This window comes from Xenopus laevis, chromosome 5L, assembly GCF_017654675.1.
Source record: "Xenopus laevis strain J_2021 chromosome 5L, Xenopus_laevis_v10.1, whole genome shotgun sequence".
NCBI classification, from domain to species: domain Eukaryota; kingdom Metazoa; phylum Chordata; class Amphibia; order Anura; family Pipidae; genus Xenopus; species Xenopus laevis.
The window spans coordinates 56,861,548-56,874,622 of record NC_054379.1 but is presented as its reverse complement, the minus strand read 5'-3'; the positions used below and the strand labels follow the sequence as shown (position 1 = coordinate 56,874,622).

The window sequence follows — 13,075 nt, the reverse complement described above, 5'->3', positions numbered from 1 at the left end:
TTTTTTTCGGTTGAATAGGTCCGTTTTCGATCTAATAGGTCTGTATTTATCCGAATTAGAATCGTGCGAATCGAAGGAATAGCGTATTCGATCGAATTTGATTAGAAGTTTTTCCCCAAAAAGTCCACCAATTCACTCTGAATAGGTGCTAGGAGGTCCCCCATAGGCTAAAACAGATGGCGAATGGTCGAAGTCGAATTTTAAAATAGACATGCTAAATTTCGATATTCAAATTTTTGATTTTTTTAAAATCTAATCGAATTTGGACTATTCCCTAGTCGAAGTACACAAAAATAGCTTGAAATTCCAATTTTTTGCATTCTAAAACTTACCCCGACCTTTGATAAATCTGCCTCTTAGTGTATACAGTAGACAACCTAAGATACATTAACAAATAGGGAAGATTCTCTCTCTGTAACTATGTGGTGCCAGGCCCTCCACAAAAAATGTTCCTGGCCAGCGCATGCAACCAACCCATTACAACCCACTCCCTCAACCACCTCCCTTCTGCACCCCTCACTCCCAGACGGCTCTAAGGTAGGAGAGTGACTAGGGAGTGGTGATTTCTCTACTATAGAGGATGCAGAGCCTATGGTCAAGTCCCCCCACATTCAACCACAGGACCTGCTTCCTCCATAGTTATGCCACTGTTCTCATAAGAAAAAATCAGGATTTCTTAAAATCAGACAATCTACACCATTATGAGCAAAAGTTGCCTGTAGAATACAGGCTGCAGCATTGCTGCTTAACCCTTGTTGGGCTTCTATTAAAATTTAAGGGGCTGATTTATGACCGTTCATAGAACATTCAATTCTCCAAATTATACTTTTTTGCGTAAACTGTCAATTTTTTTTGTATATGGTATATACTCGAGTATAAGCCGAGTTTTTCAGCATCCAAAATGTGCTGAAAATGTCTACCTTGACCCAGAAGATAGCTGCCATGCACTCCGATCCCTAAATCTGCACCGAGGGGTTAGTAAAAAGCTAGGAGCATTTGCCTGGGGTAGCATCTAGGCTGGGGGTGAGGAGGGAGGGGGGTCTATGTGGGGTAGGGGGGTAGTGTTTTTTTTAATAAGGGGTTTGTTTCTCATTTAAAGGTCGAATGTTGGGGGCAGATTTATCAAAGGTCGAATTTCAAAGTTATGTGAATTTTTTTGAACTTTTACAAATTTGAATGTGCTCACAACTTGAATGGGAGATTTTTTATAAAAAAGTCAAAAAGTCTAATATTCGATCGAATACGAATGACCTGAAAATTTGAATCACGTTTTCCTCCAAAAAAAAAAAACTTGAATATCAGGAAGAAAATTAACATCTTCAGTGGTTCGGTGGAACTACTTCTAAATGAACTCTGCAGGTTTTAGGTGGCGAATATTCTAATTATAATATATATATATATAATATATATATATATATAATATAATTCCAGGGTCTAGGTGTGAAAAATCTCACATTCGCATTCAAATTCGAGTTGGAAGATTTAAAATTTTAATTTGGGAGTTTTGACCAAAATGAAAACATAGAGAACCCAAATTAGAATTTACCTGAACAAACCTGCCCCTTTATACCTCGAATAAACCTGAATGGTACCTTATTTAAGAAAAAATTTGAATGGAAAAAAATTGATTTTGCAAGTTCGATTTGCAAAACAAAAAAAAACTCAAGAAATTCGAGTTCATTTTTTAACCCAAAAAACTGAGATTTTACCAAAAAAATCAACTGAAAAATTCAAAAATTTTGGAAAAAACAACTCAGATCTTAATAAATATCCCCCAAAAGTTTAATCGTGGCTTCAAAAAGTTCTAATACCACTAAAGTTCGACCTTCAGTAAATGGGCATCCCCATCTTTGAAGTAGGGTCTGTGACTTTTTTTCACCATAATCTGTAGGCAAAATAATCATCATTCTGATGTAAATAGTAATACCAGAATACATACAGTATATGGCATTCCTGATTTATATCTATGTATAACAGGCATTCCAATGTAGCTTTAATATAGGCCAACAACTCAATAGCTGGGGGCATGCTATTGCAAATGACATGTACAGCGCTTGCACTCTATACCCTATAAAACTACTTAAATATTCTGATTCCCTGAACAGACAATTTATGGTGGTATTCCATGCAGAAACACACAGTATCAATAACTCTTGAAATTACTTACTTGTGGTTGATGAAGCATTTTGTGTGCTGAAATTTGATGCTGAAAAATAAAGATAAAGTAAAAAAATAAAGATAAAAATGAATAAAAAGAATCTGTGTAAGTTATGTCAGAAAGCAAGGCAGGGAAAAAACAGTCAGCACTGTAACTATGTGGTCCCGGGCCCCTCCACAAAAAATTTTCTTAAAAAAACCTCAGCACTGTAAATATGTGGTGCCGGTCCCCTCCACAAAAAATGTTCCTAGTGCATGCAGCCCAATTCAACCCCCAAACACCTCCCTCCTGCCCATTTAGACCCTCCACACACACACTTCCAGCCTGCTCTTAGGTAGGGGAAAAAGACCCTATGGTCCAGCCCCCCCCCCCCGCAACCACAGGGTCTGCTTCCTCTGTAGTTACACCACTGATCTCAGTCATAAGTAGTGATGGGCAAATTTGTCTTGTTTCGAAAATTTCCCACAAAATTCAAGAAACTGGTGAAAAAATTAGCGAAGCGGTACATTTTTGCCAGCGAATTTTCGTGGCAAATTTGCAAATTTATTCGCCGCCAGCGAAACGCGCAAATTTGCCTCGAATCCCTGGCTGGCGAATAAATTTGCCCATCACTAGTCGTAAAAAACAAAACTGCAATCAGGATTTCACAAAATCTGGCATTTTTCACCATTATATATGAAAATAACCTGTTCATTGAAATACAGGCTATAACATTGCTGCTTACACTTGCTGGGGTTGTTTTACAGAATGGCTAATTCTAAGCAACTAGCCTTCGCTTTTTCTTTTTTTCTTGTTCTTGAATTATTTGCCTGACTGCTTATTCTTCTAATTCCTTCCAGCTTTCAAATGAAGGTCACTGAACCCATCTAAAAAAACAAATGCTCTGTAAAGCTACACTTTTATTGTTATCACTTTTTTTATTACTCACCTTTCCATACATAGGTATATGTATTTAATGGCATGCCTGATTTATATCTGCTTACACCTCATGTTAACAAATTCATTATCCAGTGTTGAGTTGGTATTGTTTTTACATTTTTGCTAAGCCATTCTTCTGTTTTGGCTTACATAAATTTTGGCTTTTTTAAATGGGTGCCTACAGGTAATAAGATAGGGTAACATTTACCACCAGATAAGAAAAAATACCTCTAGTTACTGCAGTGGTTACTGTTTTGAAAACTGGAACTCCGAGGTAACTTATAATATCCTTATATTTTACAACTGGGGGTACTTTATTAATTATAATACACAAATTTTAGTGAGTCATGTGACAGAAATTACATCACTACTCACCGTTTATAACTGATGACATCACTACTCACCGTTTATAAGGATATAATTTACAGGATATTCATGGCTTTTGTGTATTATATATATATATATATATATATATATATATATATATATATATATATATATATATATATAAAATATATATAGTTAAACCTCAGTTTTACATCTCTTAATTGTATTACATATATATATATATTGTAGCATGGTTGGGAAAATCATGGATGGAAAGTATATCCCTCCCAGAAGACTCTCTGAAGCAGTGCAGAGGGATGTGAAAATGAGGCTCTGAGTAGCAGGGAGGTGATTACCCTCACCTGGAGAAAAAAGGTGGGGGCTCAATTAAGGCTGCTCTCTGCCCTGGAGAGAAAGAAAGAAAGAAAGAAAGAAAGAAAGAAAGAAAGAAAGAAAGAAAGAAAGAAAGAAAGGAGAGCTACTGGAGTGCTGTGTTAAAAGTTTGCTTAGTAACTGCATGTTACCTGTGTTTAAAGCATAAGGACTTTTATTGCTGGGCACAAGTTTCCAGAAAGAGAAAAGTTATCTGGTAGCAAGGACTGGCTACCAGCTTCTGCCTTAAGTGTTTGGGGAGCGGCTGCTTCCAGGAGAAAAGCACAAGGAATCTCCAAAGGACTGTGAGTTAACAGTTAATTTTGTTTGCTGGACTTATATTGCCCAAGTGGGAGACTGTGGGACCTTTGGGAAAAGGACATTTTCATTTATCAGTACAGCTGGACCATTTTTGTTTACTGCCTTCCCAAAGGGTATGAACTGTTCTGTTGGTGTTTAAGCTGCTGTGTTAAATAAATGCACACGTGAGATCAGATGGAAACCTGTGTACTGTTAACTGTCTGTGTGAAAGGAGATGCTGCTGCTACTACCTTATGTATACTAAAGGATTAAACACTGAATAAACCCAATAGGATTGTTTTGCCTCTTATGAGGATTAACTATATCCTAGTTACCATCAAGTACAGGGTACTGGTTTATTAATGTAGGGGGAAAAAAAGGAATTTTAAAAATTAGAATTATTTGCTTAAAATTGGATCTATGGAGTAATTTTGAGCTTTCTAGTTAGAGGTATGGGACCTGTTATCCAGAATGCTCAGGACCTAGGGTTTTCCAGATAACGGATCTCTCTGTAATTTGGATCTTCATACCTTAAAGCAGGGATCCCCAACCTTTTGAACCCATGAGCAACAGTCAGAAGTAAAAGGAGTTGAGGAGCAACACTTGCATGAAAAATGTTCTTGGGGTGCCAAATAAGTGCTGTGATTGGCCATTTGATAGCCTCAATGTGGATTGTCAACCTCCATTGAGACTCTGTTTGGCAGTACACCTGGTTTTATACAACCAAAACTTGCCTCCAAGCCTGGAATTCAAAAACAAGCTCCTGAAGCTAATAAGTTTTGAGGCCACTGGGAGCAACATCCAAGGGGTTTGAGAGCAACATGTTGCTCACGAGCTACTGGTTGGGGATCACTGCCTTAAAGGGATACTGTCATGGGAAAACATGTTTTTTTCAAAACGCATCAGTTAATAGTGCTACTCCAGCAGAATTCTGCACTGAAATCCATTTCTCAAAAGAGCAAACAGATTTTTTTTATATTCAATTTTGAAATCTGACATGGGGCTAGACATTTTGTCAATTTCCCAGCTGCCCTTGGTCATGTGACTTGTGTCTGCACTTTAGGAGCGAAATGCTTTCTGGCAGGCTGCTGTTTTTCCTTCTCAATGTAACTGAATGTGTCTCAGTGGGACATGGGTTTTTACTATTGGGTGTTGTTCTTAGATCTACCAGGCAGCTGTTATCTTGTGTTAGGGAGCTGTTATCTGGTTACCTTCCCATTGTTCTTTTTTTTGGCTGCTGGGGGGGGGGAAGGGAGGGGGTGATATCACTCCAACTTGCAGTAAAGAATGATTGAAGTTTATCAGAGCACAAGTCACATGACTTGGGGCAGCTGGGAAATTGACAATATGTCTAGCCCCATGTCAGATTTCAAAATTGAATATAAAAAAAATCTGTTTGCTCTTTTGAGAAATGGATTTCCGTGGAGAATTCTGCTGGAGCAGCACTATTAACTGATTCATTTTGAAATTTTTTTTTTTTTCCCATGACAGTATCCCTTTAAGACTGCTAGAAAATCATGTAAATATTAGATAAACCCAGCAGGCAGATTTTGCTTCCAATAAGGATTAATTATATCTTAGTTTGGATCAAATACAAGGTACTTGTCTATATAAGGAGTCTGTGAGAGACAGACGTTCCATAATTCGGCACTTTTTGGATAACATGTCCTATACCTGTAACATGTTTCCAGATAACAGATCTCATACAGCAAATTCCATTCTGTTATTTTTCTTTACATTTTTGTGACATTAAGGGGGTCATTTACTAAAATACGAATTTATCTCATAATATTATAAAAAAAAGCTTGGCCAAACTCCCATGCCCTTTAGCTTATTCATTAATAAACTTGATTTAATTGGATCGTGAAAAAACTCGATAAACTCGAATCTTACGAATCGCTTGATTTTTTTTTAGTTTTTGCCTAAACCCGATTTTTGTGCTAAACCCAGCGCAGATCACAATAACTTCAAATTGACATAGGTGCCTCTTCCATTGACCTTTACATGACCTTTACAGGTCTGAGAAGGTGAATTTATAGTTTTCTTGTAAAGAGATTTCTCAATTCGACCTTTAATAAATAACTTCCTAAGAGAACATTTAATTGCAGGATTTTTTTTATCCAGTATAATAACATGTAAAAAAAAAATTTTTAATTCGGTGGGTTAGTATGGTTCTTGGTGGGCTCTGTAAAAAAAATGTATGGTACTTGCACTCCTATTTGGATGGTATTTTCCTATAAAGTACGTACCTGTTCTGGCTATAAAAATACATAAATATTCTAATGCCCCGATCAAACTAAAAAGGTGGTATTACATTCAGAGACATATGATATCAATTACTCTTGAAATGACTTACTTGTAGTTGAAGTATTTGGTGGTCTGAAATTTGACGCTGAAAAAACATGAATAAATAAACAGTACATGAATAAATAAAGCATCACTGGGATCTAAATAGTAATACCATAGCACTAAAATGGCATATTTAATGACATGACAAATGTATATCTGCTTATGCTCCATGTTAAAAAAAAATCATTATTCACTGCTGCACTGATATTGCTTTTACATTGTTGTCATCATTCATTTGTATTGGCTTATCTAGGGAGTCCTTACAGGGATTAAGTTAGGCTAACAATATTCACCAAATATGAAAATACCTCTGGTTACTGCCGGGGTTCTTGTAGAAAAGTGAATCCTAAGCACTGATATGGCAGTGGATGTGATATACCTGGACTTTGCTAAAGCATTTGATACAGTAGCACATAGAAGGTTACTGGTTAAATTAAGGAATATAGGCCTGAATCATACTATTTATATTTGGATAGAGAAGTGGCTAAAGCATAATTTACAAAGAGTGGTGGTAAATGGAGCATTGTCTAATTGGACCAGTGTTGAGTGCAGTTTTAACTTGTTTATTAAGGTGGGCATTAAAAGAACTGTCACAAAATTTGCTAATGGTACTAAATTGTGCAGGATGCTGCCACTTTGATAAGAAATTTGACTAAATTGAAAAATGTGTGCAATAGTGCAAGCTAAAATGCTATATTTATTCTGTAGAATGTTTTACTATACCTGAGTAAAAAGCTCTAGAAGCTCTCTGTTTGTTTATGGATAGCAGCTGCAGTATTAGCTTGGTGTGACATCACTTCCTGCCTGAATTTCTCCCTGCTCACTTATAGCTCTGGGTTCAGATTACAGCAGAGGGGGGGGAAGAGGAGCAAACTGAGCATGCTCACGCCTGGGGCAACGAGGTTTAAGCCAAAGGCAGGAAGTCTGATACAGAAGCCCATGTGTACACAATAGAAGGAAAGATATGCAGTGTTTCTTTTGACAGAGGACTCACAGCAGCACTGCTTTGAGGGTTTACTGGTATATATAGGTGGAACTTTCTGATAAGGCTTACTAAGTTTTAACCTTTCCTTCTCCTTTAAGTAGATATTGTTGTTCTTAATATTAGTTATGTTTAGTTAGTCTCATGCATAATTGTGGAACAGGAGTTCATATGTAGCTATTATTTAGGCCAGTAAAGCAACAGCTAGAGAACTGCTACTGCAATTACATGTACAGTACTTGCACTCACACTGTAAACACAGTAAGTAGCTGTCCTGGATACATAAATAGTTTCTGATTCCCCTGACCAAACTAATTAAATCTAGAAAATCTAGAAATATACAGTATTAATTCTCTTAAAATAACTTACTTGTGGTTGATGAAGCATTTTGTGTGCTAAAATTTGATTCTGAAAAAAAAAAAATGAATAAAAAGTGAAGGACCTGTGTAAGTTATGCCAGAAAGCCAGGCAGGCAACAAAACATAAAAAGTCAACCTAAGATACAGTAACAAATAGGGAAGATTCTCTCACTGTAACTATGTGGTGCTGGGCCCCTCCACAAAAAATGTTCCCAGGCCAGCGCATGCAACCAACCTATCACAACCCACTCCCCCAACAACCCTCCTCCTACCTGATTGCACCCCCCACTCCCAGAAGGCTCTCAGGTAGGAGAGTGGCTAACGAGTGGGGATTTCTCTACTATAGAGGATGCAGACCCAATGGTCCAGGCCTATTATGGGATTTTAAAGGGGTGGTTCACCTTTAAGTTAACTTTTAGCAGGTTATAGATTGGCCAGTTCTTGAGGTGCTTGACACACTTATTTTTTTATAATGTTTTAATTATTTGCTATCTGTTCTGTCACAGTAATACAGACAGGCTGTTATCAGTTCACCATCTTTTTTTCACACACACAGATACTAGCTTCCCAGTCTCCTCCCAGTATTCCCAAGGCTGCAACATTCTGACATCCGTCAAAAGCAATAAACTTTATAAAATTTAACACAGTTTATGGAAATACATAATCTTCCTCTGACTTTTTCCTGCTTACAAATGGGGTGTCACTGACCCCATCTAAAAACAAATGTTCTGTAAAGCTACACACTTAATAATATTGCTACTTTTTATAACCGATCTTTCTATTCAGGTCCTCTTCTATTCATATTCCAATTTTTATTATTCAATGCATTGTTGCTAGGACAATTTGGACCCTAGCAACCAGATTGCTGAAATTGCAAACTGGAGAGCTGCTGAATAAAAATAACTAAAAAACCACAAATCATAAAAAATTGAAAACCAATTTCAAATTATCTCAGAATATAACTGTACATCATACTAAAAATTAACTCAAAGGTGAACAAACTTTTAAAGTTCAATGCTTTCAGGACGGCTTTGTTTTATTTCCATATTCACTTTTCTCTTTAATCTTTAATCTTGTTGTCCACTACAATGCTACCATTTACAGAACAATGTAAGTATAGGACTCCCAGTGCCATGCTTTTACATGGGCAAAACGCAAAGCATATTTAAACTTCTTGTCCTTGTTGCTCTTAATATAAGGGTAGAAGTCACAACAGCTTGAGTCCTGCTGTTTCAAATAAGCTGTACAGCACATTTGGATGTTAATTGGCTTAAATACAGTACATAGCTGTTATGGCTATAAATCTACGATTTCTTGACCACACAAATTAAGGTGGCATTCAATCCAGAAACATATGGATAAAAAAGAAAAGGATCTGTGTAAGTTGCGCCAGAAAGCTAGGCAGGGAAAAAAGCACATACCGGTAACAAGGCACAACCCAAGATACAGTAATGAATAAGGATGATTTTCACAGCCAAAACCAAACACATAGTAACAATCTAACCAGTACAACCTAAATATGTTTAATCAAACTACATATATAGTTTTTCGAAAAAAAACTGCAGGTTTTAAAAAATCCCTTACTGGGTTATTTCACTGAGGGAGTCCATACAGTGACTATAACAGTGACTATAACATACAAAGTTCAGGAGCATGCTCAGATTGTAGCATTGCCTTGAGTATTCTACCCAGAATGCCTTGTTTTAATAAACTCCTCCACTAGAAGTATCACAAGATTTCCCTATCTTGTCCCCTGCTGGTGATGTCATTATGCAAATGAAGGGCACACACTAACTTCCAGACAGATGGCAGCACTACTGAACAGCAACTAAAGCTGGCCATAGACGCAAAGATCCGATCGTACGAATTGTCGGACTTCCCAATCTCCCGACCTGCCACTAACCATTCCGATCAAATAAAGTACAAAAGAACAGATCAGCCGATGTTCTGCCCCTGACAGCAATCGTACGAAAGTTATGTCCGACAAAAGCTGGTGACAGTCTCCCTCTGAAAATCGTACGATTGGCAATACATGCAGAGATATTACCGGCAGCCGACAGAAATCTTTTAACCTGTCCGATCGACCAAACGACCGATCTCCGCCGGACAAAAAATGTCAGGACTCTCCACACACGGTCCGAAAATCGTACGAATTCCCGATTCGTACGATCTGATCTTTGCGTCTATGGCCAGCTTAACACAGAGGTTTGACTGATTTGAAAATAGCTTAGAAGGGTTGCTAAGCAACCAAGGAATTTCAACTGAGAATGTGAGAGATTTCAGAGCTGCAGTTGGCTGTGAAGATATAGGTAGGAGGATCCAGTGAAATCCAAGATGCCTGCCTCAGCTAGAACTGCAGTGGAGATAGGGGAGATTTTGCAGAAGGTATAGTGAGCTGATAATTTACATTATACAAACAATTCTAACTGTTTTAAAAATCAGATTTCTTGAACTTTCACATAGTGTCTTTACTTAGTAAATGATTTTAGTTATGATTGGTGCCCTTTAAACAAGGAGTCCAAAACTGAACTAAAAACAACAATAATAACCCTTTTTTATTTTTGTGGTCTCTTGTTCCCTTTAAGCTAAGGGTATGCTTACAGGATCAAGTTTGAGGTACATCCTTACATTCAGATTGTCTACTGACACTTCCATCTTCTAATTGATAAGATGGTAAAAAAACAGGCATTATTCTATAGCTTTCCTAACTGATTACTGGTCATTGCTCATGGCAGATATTATCAGGCAGGTTGGAAAACTTGTTCAGACAATTGGATTGAATTGGATCAGATCAGACCAAGTTTGCCCACCAAGATTGACTTGTTTGGTGATCTTCTAAAACAAATGAACCTTCTAGTTACTAGTATGTGACAAGCTTAATGTGTTTCATTCAAGTTTCAATATGAGGCTTAAAGACAGCAAGCTTGTCAGAGCTGAATAGAAGCAAAACTCTTAAGACATAGGCCTGCCAATGCCAAAACATATCTAACAATAGAAACAGAATTTGCAAGACTGAAGGGAAAGTAAACCTTCAGAATTTTTTCTGTGCCAATTTTTTTCCCAGTTCCACCATTGGATCACCAAATCAATATGAAATTATAGATCAGCCCATGAAGCTTTAATATAGGCCAACAACTCAACAGCTAGGTAATGGGCTATAAATATGGTATGTAATTGTTCTGGCTATAAAAATACATAAACATTCTGATTCCCTGACTAAAGAAATTAAGATGGTATTCCATTCAGAAACATACAGTATCAATTACTCTTGAAATGACTTACTTGTGTTTGATGAAGCATTTTTTGTGCTGAAATTTAATGCTGAAAAAAATGGATGAATTAAAAGCGAAAGATCTGTGTAAGTTATGCCAGAAAGCAAAGCAGAAAAAACCCCACAAATGGGAACAACCTAAAATACAAATAGTGAAGATTCTCAGTCGGAACAAAAAAAATTAGTAAACAAGATTTCATAAAAGTAATCATTTGATCAATAATTGCTTGTACATTGAAATACAAGCCGTAGATGTATTAAAGCAGGGGTGTCCAAACTGCGGCCCGAGGGCCACATGTGGCCCAGGATGCATATGAATGCGGCCCAGCTTGAAACTCTTGGTTCCCGAGGAAATAGGAGGAGGGGGTCTCTGCCCATTGCCCAGTTAGTAATAATAATATAATAATACGTCTATTTATTATCCAGGTGTCCCATATTCCAGTGTATAGCTCTATCTGGTTATCCAATTGGCATTGTAGTTCTTTTCTGTGTATTTCCTTTACTTTTACAATTAAAAGTGTATTTTATGTGTGGCCCCAGACAATTTTTCTTTCCAATGTGGCCCGGCAAGCCAAAAGTTTGACACCCCTGTATTAAAGCATGTGAAACCATTGCTGAGCATCTACAAAAATCTAAATCTTCGAAGTAGACTGTGACTTTTATTTCCCCATATTCTGTAGGCAAAATAAGATCATTGAGATTAAAATAGTAATACTAGAGTACATATAATATAATGGCTGATTTATATCTGCTTATACTTCATGCAAGGTGGTTTACCTTGGTAGAAATAACATAAATGATAGTTATACACTAAATGGTAGTGTTTTGGGGGTATCTGTAATCAAGAAAGATCTGGGGATTTATGTGGATAGGAAGCTGTGCAGTCTCATTTAGGGCTACTAAAGCAACTAAAGCTCTCTCTTTCATAAAAAAGGCCATTAACTCGAGGGATGATTTTAGCTCTTTATAGGTCCCTAGTAAGGGCTTACCATGAGTATGTAGTGCAGTTTTGGGCTCCAGTCCACAACTAAATTGGTAAAAGGGATGAAGGATTTAAATTATGAGTGTAGATTGTCAAGGTTTGGGTTGTTTTCTCTGGAGAACAGGTGCTTGCAAGGGTCATGATTACTATAAACGAGTACAATAGAGGACATTATAGTTATTGGGGGATTTTATTTCCTATAGAAAAAAGATCAACATCCAGAGTTCATCCATTTAAACTAGAGCAACAGAACATTCAGTTGAAGTACTGTAGGTGTTTTCTTTACAGTTAGGGCAGTGAGGTTGTGGAATGCCCTGCTGGGTAATGTTGTTATGGTAGATTCTATTAATGTCTGTAAGAGTGGCTTGGATGATTCTTTAACAAGCATATATCCAAGGTTATTCAATAAATATATTCAGGCGCGTTTCAGCCTGAGGCGACGTTCAAAATAGGCCCCCCCTGCCCGTCGCGCTTACCATATAATCGCAGACGGGGGGTGCATTGATAGCTCGGAGAACGAAATTGCCCTCTCTGCACTAGAAAAGCCGAGTTTCCAGTATAAAAACCGGAAATTCGGCTCTTAAAGTTAGTAGGAGCAGCTTTTTGCCGCCCCTGGTAACTGCTGGGGAGCTGCTGCCTGAGGCAAGGTGCTCACCTTGCCTCATGGCAGAAACACCCCTGACTATATTGATATGATTCAGAAACTTTAACAAAAAAATAATGAAGGCAAAAATTGCTTAGAATTGCCAATTCTGTAACATAAAAAAAGTTGACTTGAAGGAAACCACACCTTTAATGTGAAGGTGAACCACACTTTTAAGACGTTTCGGTAATCATTTTTAGCACAGCTTTGTTTTATTTCTATATTGACTTTTTTCTATTTTTTTATCTAAATTTGCTCCAGATTGCAAATCCAGCAAGATGGACAGAGCACAGAGTTGTCGGTGCAAGACTGCCATGTACTGTTTGTACCATTGTAAGTTCAGGGGTCTCAGTACTTGCTTTACTGGCCACTCCCTAGCTTGTGTTTCAATGTCTTTCATTGGTGTGAGTGAAA

General features: G+C 37.4%; 1 protein-coding gene across 1 annotated transcript in view; it reads right to left on the bottom strand.

The window, feature by feature from the left end:
• Positions 1-12,683, bottom strand: part of LOC108716130 (deleted in malignant brain tumors 1 protein) — a 47,207-nt gene extending 34,524 nt beyond the window's left edge. The window contains exons 1-5 of the mRNA XM_041563735.1: positions 12,674-12,683; positions 11,048-11,086; positions 7,776-7,814; positions 6,432-6,467; positions 2,168-2,206 (exon numbers count right to left, since the gene is read on the bottom strand). Coding sequence (XP_041419669.1) covers positions 2,168-2,206; positions 6,432-6,467; positions 7,776-7,814; positions 11,048-11,086; positions 12,674-12,683 — 163 coding nt within the window. The remainder of the gene's footprint in view (positions 1-2,167; positions 2,207-6,431; positions 6,468-7,775; positions 7,815-11,047; positions 11,087-12,673) is intronic.
• Positions 12,684-13,075: the final 392 nt, after the last annotated feature.